The sequence below is a fragment of the Panthera uncia genome, chromosome D4, assembly GCF_023721935.1.
Source record: "Panthera uncia isolate 11264 chromosome D4, Puncia_PCG_1.0, whole genome shotgun sequence".
NCBI classification, from domain to species: domain Eukaryota; kingdom Metazoa; phylum Chordata; class Mammalia; order Carnivora; family Felidae; genus Panthera; species Panthera uncia.
In genome coordinates this window covers 71,916,103-71,931,917 of record NC_064807.1, presented here as the reverse complement: position 1 = coordinate 71,931,917, position 15,815 = coordinate 71,916,103, and the positions used below count along the sequence as shown (strand labels likewise).

General features: G+C 46.8%; 1 protein-coding gene across 6 annotated transcripts in view; it reads right to left on the bottom strand.

Annotated features, from left to right (window-relative positions):
* Positions 1-15,815, bottom strand: part of ZNF618 (zinc finger protein 618) — a 184,622-nt gene that overhangs the window by 22,799 nt on the left and 146,008 nt on the right. For 3 of the 6 annotated variants that reach the window (XM_049637166.1, XM_049637183.1, XM_049637193.1), the window contains 2 exons: positions 14,880-14,969; positions 3,571-3,810 (listed from right to left, as the gene is read on the bottom strand). In XM_049637166.1, the coding sequence (XP_049493123.1) occupies positions 3,571-3,810; positions 14,880-14,969 (330 nt within the window). Of the gene's footprint in view, positions 1-3,570; positions 3,811-14,879; positions 14,970-15,481; positions 15,542-15,815 lie in introns of all 6 variants that reach the window. The other 3 variants (XM_049637156.1, XM_049637175.1, XM_049637202.1) reach the window with 2 other exon arrangements.

Sequence of the window (15,815 nt, the reverse complement as noted above, 5' to 3'; positions counted from 1 at the left end):
GGTACCTCGGAACCGCCCTGGCACGAGGGCTGGCAGAGCCCGGGGCTTTATGCTGGGAACCTGCACGCTGAGGGGCCCCAGGAGCCCAAACCAGACCCCAGCTCCTCAGGCTCACCTGAGTCGCCTGATCCCCCGTCAGGGCCCCAAGAGACGCCCCCCACACTACCCAGAGGGGGCAGAGGGCCAGGCACGGGGGCGTGCGTGCGTGACCCGTCCGAGCGCGCACGGATGAAATCCAGCTGAGCGGGCACATGGCAGGTGGGCCTGGGTCTCCCACCTTTGGCTCCTCAGGAGCCGCTCTGGCGACACTGAGTAACTTGGACCTGCCGCCCCCACTCTTTCTGCCAGGTTCTGCTGCCTCAGGCTCCACACAGGAGCAGGCAGTGTGACAGACGGTGTCCTGGTGGAGGCCCTGGCAGAGGAGGAGGGCCAGATGGCCGACCCCAGCTCCCCAAGCCAGGCGGAGGGCATCCTTAGAGAGGAGGTGTGTCGGGAAGAGTGGGGGCAGCCCCACACCCCGGGAGCCCAAAGACCAGGTGAGGCCTGGTCAGAGTTCATCCCGGGGAAGGGACTGGCTCCTCCAGTGATTCCCGGGGCACCTCCGTTTACAGGTGGCGCCTTTCCGGTGCTGTCTGGACACCCTGGGGTGAAGACACGGGGTCCAACCAGGAGGACACATTCCAGTCTAGTCCCCAGCCCCACCCCTGAGACAGAGTATCTGAGCCAGAAGGTAGCTCTGCTTTTCCCAGTTGCTCTTGGCACTAGGGCTGCTGGACGTTCCAGGAGATAAAGGCTCCTGAGAGCAAGTCAAGTTGGGACGAGCAGCTGACCCGGTCCTTAAGGGGAAACAACAGAGGCTCTGAGAAAGCTCCACCAGAAAGAGACCCATTTAGCTTTGTTTGACCCAACCTTCCCAAATACATTTAGCTACCGAAGCCCATTAAAAAAATATCAGGTTTCCTAGAATCCCTCAAAAATGGCGATCCCCGGAACCTACTTTGGGAAATGCCACAGTCACCCAGGCCACCCTATGTCAGAAGGGCAAGTGCCCAGACCCTGGGGGCCAGGGTTCCCGAAGATGATGGGGTAATGGGGAAAGAAGCCACAGGTGGCTCCTACAGGCCCTGTCTCCTGAGCCCAACGACACTTCCTGACATGGCCTCCTTTCTGCGGAGGCTATCAGTAACATCACAAGGGAGACCCACTCTTCAGAAGGTATCTGTAAAGTGCCTGGGCTGACAGCTCCCCAGGAGCCCACCTCCAGGTACCATCTGTAAGTCGGCAAAGACCCTTACGTCTTTGTCTAGCGGAGCGGGGTGGGGGGACTCTCATTTACTGAGCACCTGCTACGCACCAGGCATGGTCCACACACCTTACGCCTGTGGCCTCCCACAGTCCTCCCAACAGCCCTATGAGGTTCACATTGTCATTCCCACGCTACAGATGAAAAGACAGGGGGGTGAGGCCATCCAGTTCCGGGGCTGGGTGTGCTCCTCACTTCTCTGATGGCAGAATAAGGAGAGTTCGTTCCTGAGGCAGATGCATCGTTCTCTTTAAAAAGATCTGGGGGTAAGGAAGTGATTCCTCTCTTCACCTTCACCCTTATGCATTCAATGGCTACCCATCTGTGGAGGGATTTCACGCAGCCTCACCAAGGTTACACACTCCTACAATTAGTCCCCTTTACCGCTCAGCCCATACTGCAGATGCAAATTTTGACCAGCGATCCCTGCATCGGCACCTCTGGCCTGGAAACCAGAGGGTGGCGCTGTGGGTCAAGTCCCATGCACAGGCAGGCACGTACACACAGAGCACGGCCTTCTACCATGGTAAGGGCGAGGACAACTTCCAGCTCTGACAGGCAGATTCCTGTTCACAACCTGACCTCCTCTGCTCCGTGACCTCCACCGCAACTCTCCCAGGTCACACGAAGGCAGCCAGAGGCACATGCCATAGCTTGCTGGACACTTAGTCTGAGGCGCTGAGGTCTGAGAGCCGACACAGACCACGCGGCCCTTGCAGGCACTTTTCTGCAGAAACCGCAGGTGTAAAAACTCCCAGCCACAAGGTCAAGAGCAAAAGCAAGATCTACCTGAAAGCCAGGATCCCATTATTGAGTTGAGCCAATACTTATCGTCAATGAGCCCACGATGGCCAGTCTGTTTCCAACCAATTTATGACTACTGTTGCAAAAAATACAATGGCTATTGGCTTTTCTCAGCACTGTACCTGGAAAACCATTACCTTCAAGGTTGAATGACTGCTTACTCCTCTTTTGGAAGACCCTAAGCACAATAAGCCTATTTGCAAACGTTTTTAAGAACCAAATCTTTGCCCAAAATTAGCCTCCTGAATCAAAGAGTAAAGGCAAAGGACAACCACTTGGCTATTTCGCTCATCCAAGCTACTGGTTCGTGTAACAAAGTCCTGTTCAGTCGCTTGTGTATTTAACTGATGGCTTTGGTCCTCCTGAGGGCAATGAAAGGCCCATAGTCCCAGAAGGACCACATCATCATTCTCTCCTACACCCCACACATCCTGGCAGTCAGTCCAAGGCTCATTCCACCCAGATATGAATCAGGAGTCCTGACAGCCACTACTCAGCATCCAGTGTGTCTTAATCCATTTTCCCGGGAGCAGTGGCTACTGTGTACCTTTCACTGCCTGTCCACCTTCTGGAGCCAGAGCCCCTCTCTGCATGGACTCAAGAAAACACTGGAGCTGGCATCCACTGGTTTCCTGCCAGGCTATGGCCCAGGGAGGGGCTTCCCAGGTAGTACCAGGCAGGGGGAGGCTAAGAGAACAGAGCTTCTGGTCAACCACTCTGCTTCAAGGAGAGCAGCTCTTCCTAGAAATGAGTTTTTTAGATTGGGTTTTTCAGAAAGTTGGGGGATGCAAATTCATGCCAGGAGGGTCCAGGCAGGCAATGTAGATGGATGAACCGGGCTGAATGCAAGACAGACAACAGTGTGATCACAATGAGGAATGACACCTGCCACGCGGCCACTGTGTTGGGGAGGCAGGAGGGAGTGGTAAGGACTGCGGGATACTGGACAGCTCTATTCAAGGGGGCCCTGTGGCTCCGCCCAAAGCCAACTGTTGCCCTCCAGGGGAGTGGGTCCAGACCTTCTGGAGGCAGAGCCCCTTTCTGCATGGACTCAAAAACACTGGAGACGGCATCCACTGACCTTCCAATGTCAGTTAGAAATCAAGCGCCTTATGTAAAATCTCCTAACGCTCAAATGTTGGCAATTAAAAATCAATTTAACACCTTGGGCCATGACTTTGGGAAAAATATTCTCCTACTCAAAAAAAAAAAAAAAAAAAGCTTGCAAACCATCATATACAAACCCTCTGATTTAGGGTAAAAAAACCTAGCCTCAGAGAGGCCAGGTGGCTCACCAGGGTGAGAGCCAGCCAGAGGCACAGCTGGAACCCAGATCTGTCCCAGAGAGCCATGGGACCGCCACTCGCTCTTGCAAGGGAACAGTGACCTCGGGCACAGCTGTGGCAGGTGGAGAGAAGGGCAGGGAGTGGAGGAAGTGTGAAGGTAACATAGGCCATTGGTACCTGCAGTTGCCTTGCTTGCCGGAGATCCCGAATTTGGAGTGCGGAACGTCTGGGTTTGGGTGGCTGGAGGGGTGCGGTGTAAGAGGGTGGCGCATCGGACCACGGAGGCCGGAGCTTTTTTCCCCGACTGGTTCGTCTGGGTCTTCGCTGCCACGAAGCGTGGAGACGGGGAGACCTCCGGATGTGAACACTCAGAGCCCGTGTCTGGATCGTCCGGTGGCTCCCACCCAGGGGCGGTACCTGAGAGGGTCATGCTCTCAGTCCCCGTGGGCCCTCAGAGCCGGCTGAGTGAGTGGCCTCTTGGGCCACAGAACCCCACGCTCAAGGTTCAAAACCTCTTCTTCGTCCACAGGGTAGAGGACGTCACTTCTACTCAAAAGCCTAAGAAAGTCCAAGATTCTAGAACCTTCCCCAGCTTCTCCTAGAGGGAAGCCTGATCACCAGCTAACACTCAGAATTTCCCAGAGGCCACTGACCAGCTCAATGGGAAGTTCTCCCATAACCCTTGACTCACCCAAGGCTCTCAGCGTCTATGAACGCAGCCTATGACCTGCGCTCGGGGGAACGCGAATTAGTCAACCAGGCACGAGAGCATTTTCTAGAACGTTGGCTCCTAAGCCAAGGCAGCCTGGCTCAGAAGTAATGACAGAAAGCGAACAGGCAGGGACATGCTGGAGTTGACTGGTCGTGGGGGGTGAAAGCAGAGGGGCTCAATGTCACCTCAGGATTTTAGGGGAAGAGGCTCTGTGGTGCCTCCTGGGCACTGACGGTATTGTTGTCTTGGGGACACCGCTTAAGTGCACGCTGCCGCTTTAATTCAAGTGCGTGCAGCAGTTCCCCGGTGGTGTTTTGGGAAGTCTGGGTCACCATTTCCCAGAACCCCTGCCTCCCTCACCTGAATTCTCTGCAGGAGCTGGAGTCACTGAGAACCGGGAGCTGACCCCTCGGTGGCCTCCACGACTGCCCTGGCCATCCTGGGCGGGCAATGGTCTGCCTCCTTCGCACTGCCCGGGGCCATAAACTACCAGGTGGCCAAGCCCTGAACCTGGCCACACCCCCACATTTAAAACGGACAGGAACAGGGGCGGGGGGTCTGCTCACTCAACTGCAACTCTTCCTCCGAAGATGAAAAGGGGACCAGGCAGCATGGGAAGGGACTGCTTTGGTGCTGGCCAGGGGGCTCATAGATCTCACAGGAACTGGTACACACAACATCCCAGCCACAGCAGAGCTTCCCAAGAAGGCCGCTGTCACCGCCCCCCTGCAGCTGGGGGTGCAGGAGGGGCTTCATTATACCCCTGCCCACAGGACAGTATCCATCCATGGATGGGTTCATGGATGGCTTCAGCCACTCCACCCACCGCTTTCAGAGCCAAAAAATAAAAAGGCACTTCCTGGGCCTCCACTGTTGGCCATTCCTGGCACAGATGAGGAAGCCCAGGCCCAGAGAAGCAGGAAGCAGGACTTTACCCAAGGTCACAAGGGAAGCCAGTCTTCGGTGCTTCATTCACCACCCTGAGACACTGAGACGAGCTCAGAGGATGGAGGCTGCCCCCTTGGAGGGTCACCTCCTCCTTCATTCAGTGGTGGCCACATGCCAGGAGCTGGGGGACCCTCCAGTCACAGCCCCCTAAAGCAGGCCCTCACCCGCCCGTCCGAGGAGGAGTCCCCAAGGCCGCAGCCCGCAGAGGACACAGGTCTGTCCACTCTCTGCACTCCCATTCTCCAGAGTCTGGCTTCCTTAATCCCAAACTACAGAGGTGTGGGTGGGGAACGACACTTCTTTATGTTTCCTCCTTCTCTCTCTCCCTTTTGGAGTCAAGGACCTTGGAGGTCCCGGAGTCCAATCAAAAGAGCGGCTCATCTCACGATTCCCAAACAACCTACACATCAGACTCCATGGCATGTGTCCAGAGTCATATCTCTGAGTTCCCTACTATCTCCCTGAAGCAGTTTGGGGACTAAGTATGGAGCAAAGTGAAGCCCCCTCTGGATCCCAGGTCCCTCACCTTTGGCCTCTGAGGTCTTGGGACTCTTTACTTGCCCTCTCTTGACCTTTGTACCCCACCTGTTCTCCTTATGTCCACCAAAAAAAGTGAGACACCCACCTCTGTGCGACCAGCCTCACAGGGATTTTGAGAGGATCCAAGAACACACAAAATCACAGAAGTACCTTGAATGGTAAATGGCTCTTCAAATGTGAACAGCTGTTACTCGTACTTTTTAGGAATAAGGAAACTGAGACCCAGAATGTTTAATAAGTTTACAGTGGCATAGGAAGTCCATGCCAGGATGGGACAGGAGCTCATGTTTGCCAGCTACTTAAGGAGGCCTCTGCACAAGGCCATGTGGTCCCCTTTGGCCTCAACCCACACATGCTGGGAACCTGGACACAAGGAACAGAGAATTTCTGAGCAATACACTTGCTTTCTTTCTTAGGCCCCAGACTGTACCCTGAAGGACTGTTTCTAGGAGACCCTCTGATCAGACCTTTCCATGGTCTACAATTCCTGATGTCAAAATCCTGGCCATTTGTGTGAGAGACCCCTCGTTCCCTGTGGCAGGGAGCTCAGGGACACCCACGAAGCACATGATATAATAAATCTTCAGGCCTGGGACCTGCTCATCTCTTGTTTTCCCATTCTAGGACACCCTCTGTGTCTTCCAAGCCTCATGGCCTTTGCACATGCTATTTCCTCTGCCTGGAATGATCTTCCCTCCAATTTTTGCCTGGGTAACTAGTGCTGGTCCTGCATACTTCCACATGAGCATCACTTCCTCTCGTAACTGTCCCTGACACCTCGCCTGGCCATTTTCAGTCCCCCGTCCACTTCCCTTCTAAGAACTGATCACCACCTATGATAATGACACATGCTGTGGTCTTTTGGTTGGGGTCTCTTTCCCCATTAGCCTTAATGCTCTGTGAGGACAGAGTCTGCCAGTTAGGCCCAACCATGTACTCAGGACCAGGCACATTCCCTGATACACAGGAAGTGCTCAAGAGGTATTATGGAATCAGAGAACCAATGCCTCAATGTCCAGAAAAGCAAAACTCAGAACCACACTTCAACAGACCACAACAAAGATGGGATGCCCAGGAGGGGACATGAGAAGCTACCTCATGTGTTACCCTCTGGTTGGCCACAGGGGTCTATCTAAGGCAGATGGGCACACGGAGCTCAGAGAGGTATAGGCACCACTCCAGAGTCACACAGCAGGTACGGACCAAGCAGGATGAACTTCCCACACTCCTAATTCAGTTCACTCAGCAGTTTGCTCCATCTGTTGACCTTCTCACATGGAATGTTATCAGGCTGGAATTCCTACCTGAGCCCTCACTGGGAAAAGCACAAAGAGCTTCAGACAGACTGGCTGACTGCCCTTATGAAGAACACACGTGAGATGTTTATATATAGGAGATATTTAAAAATAACAGCACGGCGGTCTCCCCTTTCTGTAAAATGAAAAATTCAATGGGAACAAAAAGATTCAGAGAATGTAAGGATTCGAGAAAAGTAACCACATAGACCAGGTGGTCTCCCTGAAACCTTCACCAGGCAGAGGAGAGTGAAGATGCATTTGAGGCAAATGGGAAGAGCATGCTCAACGGCCGGAGGCGGGAATGAACGGACGATGTGGTGCAAAAGGAGTCTAGGTTGGAAACACTTTCTCAGGGATTTCCGTCTTCGAGACAGAACCAGAGAACTTACACTTCCGACCGTGATGGACTACGTGGTGTAGGGCTAGTTGTCCTCCTTCAACTATAAAGCTGGACAAAATACATAAAACAACAGTTTTCAGACGCTGAACAGTAGGCAGTGCGGGGTCGTGATTTACGACACAAGACCTGATGTGAGATCACTCCAGTCTCTGCCTGGAGACCTTCTGGACCACAGCACAGGGGTGGAGCCCAAAGAAGGCACTGCAGTCTGGGTGAACAGAGGAGACAGTGATCAGGGTTCAGGGATTCTGACAATGGCTGGAATTGGCAGGACAGAATAACAAAAAGGGATGAATTAAAAAAAAAAAAAAAGACCTCCAGAAATATGCAGAGGGGCCTCTTAAAGCGTCTGATGGGTGCCAAACTGATTTGTACAGAATGAACCTCTGCACAGCCTGGAAAGTTAACAGCTTCTAGGGGGGGAGTGAGCCGAGAACAGATTCAGAAGTCTCACGAGAGTAGGAGACGTCTGAGTTCCCACCTGCCAGAGCAGACAGACCTTGCTGAACACCTCAAGCATTTAGTTGAAACCCAGAAAGGTCAGGCCTTAGGATTACTCTAACCCTAGAATAAGAACACTCTAGACCCACCCTAACAGTTTACACACAAGCCTTTGAAGTATGAAGCTGATCTGTAAGTAAATTAACTGCCTGCCAGAACGAAATTTAACACCTTTCAAAGAAAGATAACAAAATCCAGATGCTCAACAAATATCACAATGTGCAGCACAGAATAAAAAATTACTTGTGAGGCAAAGCAGGAAAATGTGACTAAATACTCAAGAGAAAAATACCAATCAACAGAAACATACAGAAGTGACAGGAATGATGGAATTTGTGGACAAGGACCTTTCAACAGCTTTCATAAATATGCTCAAAGATTTAAAGGATAATATGAACATAATGAGAAAAGACATGATATAAAAAGGAACCAAATGGAAATTACAGAGATGAAAACTAGGATAGCTGAAATGATAAATTCGCTTGATGATTTTCTAATAAGACAGACTGCACACTAGAGAAGAAAAGATCAGTGAACTTGAAGACAGGATACTAGAAACTATCCAAATTGAAGCTCGAAGGGAAAACAGGGATGGTAAGCTGAACAGACCTTCATCACCAAACAGTTTAACATATATGTAAACAAAATCTCAACAACAGAGGAAAGAGAGATTGAGTAATAAGAATATTTGCAGAGGGGCACCTGGGTGGCTCAGCAGTTGAGTGTCCGATTTAATTTAGGCTCAGGTCATGATCCCAGGATCATGGGCTCGATCAAGCCCTTGTGTCAAGCTCCACACTCAGTGTGGAGCCTGCTTAGCATTCTCTTTCTCTCTCCTTCTGTCCCTTTCTCTGACTCATGCTCAATCTCTCTCTAAAATAAAAATTTAAGAAAATATATTTGAAGAAATAATGAGTGAAATTTTCCAAATTTGATGAAAAATATAAACCCACTGATTCAAAAAATTCAGTGAACCCCAAACAGGATAAACACAAAGAAAACTACACGCCATAATCAAACTGATAAAAAAAAAAAAACCAGTAATATGTAGATATATTTAAAAGCACCCAGACAGGGGCACCTGGGTGGCTCAGTCGGTTGAGTGTCCGGCTTCAGCTCAGGTCATGATCTCGCGGTCCGTGAGTTCGAGCCCTGCGTCGGGCTCTGGGCTGATGGCTCAGAGCCTGGAGCCTGCTTCCGATTGTGTGTCTCCCTCTCTCTCTGCCCCTCCCCCGTTCATGCTCTGTCTCTGTCTCAAAAATAAATAAACGTTAAAAAAAATAAATAAAAGCACCCAGACAAAAAGACACATTAAATATAGAATCACAATCAGAATGATCTCTGACTTGTCACCAGAAACATAAACCAGAAGATAAAAGAGTGACACTTTTAAAGTGCTGGAAAAAAAAAAAAATCTCAACCTAGAATTTCATATCCAGAGAAAACATCCATTGAAAGGAACAGGTAAAATAAAAACATCTTCAAGTAAGAGAATCTTTCCCCAACAGACCTACAATAGAAAAAAATGTTAAAGGAAGTTCTTCAGGGAATAAGGGAAAATGATTATAGATGGAATTCAGATTTATTATACAAAGGAAGGAAAAGCACAGGGAATGGTAAATATGTTAGAAAATATAAAAGGCATTTTCTCATTTCTTAACAAATAATAGACTGTTTAAAGCAAAAAAAAATTATTGGGCTTATAACTTATGTAGACATAGATGTATGGTAAGAACATAAAGGACAGGAGAGTAGTAAATAGAAGTACACTGTTATAAGGTTCTTACATTACGTGTGATGTTATGAATTAAATTTATGATAGATTGTAATACATTAAAGATGTGTATTATAAACCACAGAGGAACCACTAAAGAAAAAGGGGGTACAGCTAGAAAGCTAACAAAGGAAATTTTTTTGGAAGTTCTTGATTAATATTAAAGAAGGCAAGAAAAGAAGAAAAAATGAACAATAAGAAGAGATGGGACAACTAGAAAAAATATAAGGCAAAATATACAAAATATAAAAAATATGAACTACAAAATACAAAAATCCAACCATATCCATATATATTATTAAATGTAAATGGATTAAACACTTCATTTAAAAGGCAGGGATTGTCAGACTAGAGAAAAGAGTGAGAACCAATTATATGTACATACTTCAAATAGAAAGACACAGAAACATTAAAACAAAAAGACTGAAAGAAATACACCATGCAAACACTAATTCTAAGCAAGCTGCAGCAGCTATATCAATATCAGATAAAGTAGATTTCAGCACAACAGGTATTACCTGTTAAAGAAATTAAGAAATAAATAAAGGTACTGAACAATTTTTAAAGGGTCGTCAAAACATAATGGTCCCAAGTGTGTGCACCTAAAAGCAAGGTTTCAAAACACATGAATCAAAAACTGACAGAACTAAAGGGAGACACAGCATATCCACAATTACAGTTGCAGATTTTAATGTCTGTCTCTCAGTACTAGATAGAACAAGTGTATTTTTTTTTTCTAAAGCCTGAAAAGGTGTAGAGATTTGATTATTAACCAGCTTAACCTAAGTGACACTACACTCAGGGAATATTCTTTCCAACTCATTCTAAGAGGCCAGTTTTACCTTGACACCCAGCTGAGACCAGGACATTACAAAAAAGAAATGTACACTACTGGTTGGAATGTAAATGGCATAACCACTTTGAAAAACAGCTGGGTTCTTTCTTAAAAGTTAAATACACACATACCATATGATCCAGCTATTCCACTCCTAGGTATTTATTCAAGATTAATGAACGCATTTGTCCATACAAGGACATGTACACCAATGTTGAGAAGCTTTATTTGTATTAGCTCTAAACTAAAAACAACCCAAATGTCCATCCGTAAGTGAATAAAGGAAACTGTGGTATCTACATCTATCCAATGGAAAGCTACTACTCATCAATTAAAGGGAATGAACTACTGATAACATGTAACCATGGATGAATCTTAAAACAATCCATGGTGAGTGAGAGAAGCCAGACCCTCCCCCCACACATAAAAAGGGTACATACTCTAAGATGCCACATATGCAATATGCTAGAAAATGCAAATTAATCTATAGTAACAGAAAGAAAATCAGTGTTTGCCTGGGGATGGGAAAGTGGTGAGTAAGGGATTATACAAAAGCACAAAAAACCTTTAGGGGTGATGATATGCTCGTTATCTTAACTGCAGTGATGGTTTTGTGAGTGCATACATAGGTCAAAACTTATCAAACCATACACTTTAAATACAGGCACTTTAGGGGTGCCTGGTTGGCTCAGTCAGTTGAGCGTCCGACTTCAGCTCAGGTCATGGTCTCGCAGTTCGTGGGTTCAAGCCCCGTGTTGGGTTCTGTGCTAACAAACAACTCAGAGCCTGGATCCTCCTTCAGATTCTGTATCTCTCTCTTTGCCTCCCCTGCTCATGCTCTGCCTCTGTCTCTCAAAAATAAATAAATGTTAAAAAAAATTAAATACAGGCACTGTATTGTGTAACAATATGCCTCAATATTGTTTAAAAAAAACTTCACCAGAAGAATTTTATTTTCTTGACTATGATGATCATCATCATCAAACCACTGATTGAACATGGGGCTCTGCTAATTCTAGGATTGTAGCTCCCTATCCTTGAGAAATCAGTTGTGGGAGTGATATTAAAAACCAGGTGAAATCCTAGGGAGTTTTAGATAGGAGTGATCAGAAAATATGTTCTTGAGATCAAATAACTCTACAAACTACCCCAGGTCTTAAAATAATTCAGATGCCTTTCCAAGAAAAATAAGTTTCAAGGAAGAAAATCACTCTCCAAACAAAGAGGAAACATTCCAACATTTTAAGTTTCTTCAGTTCATTTCAGAGTTGGACTTTCTGATACTCTTAATGTGTTTTAATAAAGTATAGGCATTGTGACTTATTTAAGAACAATGACAATAAATCAATCCATGTAATAATACACATTATCAGAATAAAAGATGAGAATCATAGAATCATCTCAACACGTACAGAAAAAAACATAAAACACCTATTTATGACAGAAGAGTTCAGTAAACTAGGAATAAGAGGTAACTTCAACTAATAAAGGGCATTTATAAAAACCTACTTCAGCTAATATAATACTTAATAATGAAAATGATCATCCTTAATGATGAAAAACTGAACCTTATGATTATGAAAAAGGCAGAAATACTCACTGAAGTTTTATACTCAAAACTGCACTGGAAGATCCTAACCAGTATAGTGAAACAACAAAAAAATATAGACTGGAAAGAAGCAAAGTTATTTATTAGTAAATGACATCAGTATGTATACAGAAAATCCGAAGAAACTCGTAAAAATGTTATTAGAACTAGTAAGTGAATTTAGTAAAACTGCAAGATACAAATTCAATATACAAAAATTATGTCTTTATGTAATAGCAATAAATAATTGGAAAACTGAAAATCATAATAGTGTCAAAAAACATGAAGTACTTAGAGATAATTTCATGAAATACGTACAAGATCTCTACTTAGAAAAATACAAACTATTGCTGAGAGAAAAAGACCTAAATACATGGAGAGATATACCATATTCATGGATTGGAATTGCCAATATTATGATGATGTCTATTCTCTCTAAATTGGTCTGTAGATTCAGAGTAATCCTAAACAGAATCCCAGTTGGATTTTTTGGTAGATATTGGGAATCAGAAATTCCCCTAACATTTATATGGAAGAGCAAAGTTCCTAAAATTGACAAATGTTCTTTAAAAAGAGCAAAGTCGAAAATCCGAGAGTACCTGAATTTAAGGCTATAAAACTCCAGTAAATGAGACCATATTGGCATAAACATAGATAAATAAATCGACAGAACAGAAATAAACTGACATATATTTATGCTTTCAACTGATTGTCAATTCAATGCAATGCAATGGGGGAAAGGACAATCCTTTTAACAAATGATGGAACCACCAGATATCTGTATGGGATAAAATTAATCTCAACTCCTACCTCTCACCATTCACAAAAGTTAACTTGAAAAGATCACAGACCTAAACGCAAAGGCTAAAATTTTAAAGCTTCCACAAGATAATTAAGGAGAATATCCTCACAATCTTGAGGTAGTTAAGATATTCTGGGTAGGACCCAGAAAGCACTAGCCATAGAAAAAATTGGTAAATTAGACTTTATAAAAATTAAAAACCACTCATCGAAAGATACTGTATGAAAATCAAAAGGCATGTTGAAGACTGCAAGAAAATATTCATAGTACATATACCTGATACAAGACCTGGCCCTACAATGTATAAAGAACTCTTACAATTTAAAAAAAATTTTTTATTGTTTATTATTTTTTGAGAGAGAGAGACAGAGAGAGAGAGAGCAAGCAGGGAAGGGCTAGAGAGAGAGGAAGACACAGAATCTGAAGCAGGCTCCAGGCTCTGAGCTCTCAGGACAGAGCCCAACGGGGGGCTCGAACTCATAGACCGCGAGATCACAATCTGAGCTGTAGTCAGCCGCCCAACTGACTGAGCCACCCAGGTGCCCCAAGAACCCTTACAATTTAGTAATACAAACAACCCAACCACAAAATGGGCAAAAGACTTTAGACAATCTCCAGAGTAAAATACACACATGGCCAATATGCAGATGAAAGCATGCTCAACATCATTGGTCATCAAGGAAATACAAATTAACACCACAATGACCAGTAAGCACTCACCAGAACAGCTAGCATTAAACAGCCCATCGCCTACAAACTCTGGCAAGAATGTGGAGGAAGTGGAACTCCCATATGTGGCTGGTGGGAGCGTAAGATGCTACAGCCATTTTGGAAAATGGTGTGTAAGTTCTTAAAAAGTTAAACACACTCTCTCCTATGACCTAGCAAGTTTACTCCTTGGTATTTTACGCATGAAAAATAAACACATATGTCCCCAAAAAGCCTCCTACAAACACTTTCATAGCAGGTTCAGTCATAAGAGCCTAAAATGGGAAACAACTGAAATGAACAAGCAAATGGCTCAACAGGGGTATTTTCATACAATGGAATACTGCTCAGCGGTAAAAAAAAGAACAACTGATACATACAACGTGTATGTGTCTTACAGACATTATGCTAAGTGAAAGCAGCCAGGCACCAAAGAGGATCATCAGATGAATCCATTTGTAAGGACTTCCTCTGCAGTGAGCACAGATCCTTCTGGATACTCTCACCAGACCCAGGGTCCTCAAGCCCTAGCCCTGGGTACCGCCTGATGAAGCCATCCAGTTCAGCCCCTAATTCTACACAGAACCCATCGGCACCCAAATCTCTAGATCCAAAGCCCACTGGAGGGGCTGTTTCAACCTCAGCAAACTAATCCTCTGTTGGATCTAGCCTAAATCTCTCATATCCTCCTAGCCCACATATCTGGGGATCTAAGGATGGAGCCCCCTCTGACATCCAGGAGGGAAGCTGGGAAGTCAATCAGTGGTATCAGGAGAGCGGAAGGCTGGGCTGTCCCAACCGAAGGGCCCTTAGAACTCTTTTCCTCCCAGGCCAAGGGAGAAGGGAGAGATTGAGGGCCAGAAACAGGATGGGGCCCGCCCAAGGTCACGCAACCCTGCAACCCAGCTGATTAAACCCAGGGCTTCTGAGTCTCGACTTAGCATCCCTTCCCCCTTTTTACCTTTTCCACCACCGAGGGCAAAAACAGAACTGTCCTGTCTAGTTGGCCATCGCCTAGCCTGGATTAGGCCATGCGTTGGTTCAGACTGAAGCTGTATCACGGGTCACTGGCTCCGGAGTGGGGGTCTCAGGAACCACAGGATTCAGAGGTGCTTAGGGGTGGGGCCGCTGGAGGACTTGGATGAATGATGCCCACCCTGAGTCTACCGAGGGAGACTCAGGCTTTCCTGGCTGAAGGGTGGGGCTTTCCCAGCTAATCCAGCTACTGCGGTAAGGTGGCCCGGGTCAGGCCTGGACACCTAGAGGCTGCCCCAGGCCAAGCCCACCTGTACATTCACCCTGCCCTGGCAAAGCCTCAGCCTGTGGCTGGCCCACCCCTCCCTCCAACTCCTCCAGGCCCCAACCAGAGAAGGTACTCACTGATGGGGGCGTGTAAGGCCACGTGCTCCTGGTAGGGCGTGTAGTACTTGTACTGCTTTCCGCAGAATTCACAGGTGTAATTGCCAGTTTCTGTCCAAGGAGAGGCAAGTGTGGGAATGGGCACGTGACCCCCAGCAAGCAGCAGCAGCATGCTCCCTCCCCTCCGGCTCCCCTCATCCTGGGACCAACTACAACCGAGCCCACTGGAGTCAGCCTGCCTGGGTTCAGCTCCCAGCTCCTCCTCCATGTCCAGCCGTGTGACCTTGGGCAAATCTCTTAACCTCTCTGTGCCTCAGTTTTCCTATCTATAAAACGGGGGTAATAATTGGACCACCTTGTAGGATTGCTGTGAGGATTAAATTTATACGTCAAGTGCTTAGAACAGTACCTGGCACACGCCGTTTCTCCGTCCACACTCCCCCCCTAGACCCTGGTGCTCAGGAAATGTGTGGTGACCAGTGCCAACCTCTCGCTCAGCCCTTCTGCGATGGCCACGCTTGGGTCCCCTCATCTCCAAGACCTTCCCCGCCCCCAAGCACCCCCACCCCCCCGGCAGAAGGGGTCACGTCTTCCTCTCAGGCCCCACCAGACTTTATCTTTACCTCTCTTTGGGCACTGCCTAACTTCTTTCTTCTTAAAAATTTCTGATGTAATATTGTTCACTGGGGGAAAATTATAAAATACTGATAAATACAAATACAAAACTTAAAGAGTACGAGAAATTTCAATCATCTGTCGCCCCCAAACAAAGAGCAGCAGCTGCCCCCTGGGGTGGAGTGTGCAACCTTGCCATCCGCCCCCGGGGCCCACCCCTCACTCCCATCTCCTCCGGAGCGGGCTCCTCTCCCTGACATCAGCTGTATAGCTCCGGTGGGCCTTGAATTAGCCAGCCCTGATCCGTATCCTCTTTGTAACCTGGTGTATTCAATCGACGAT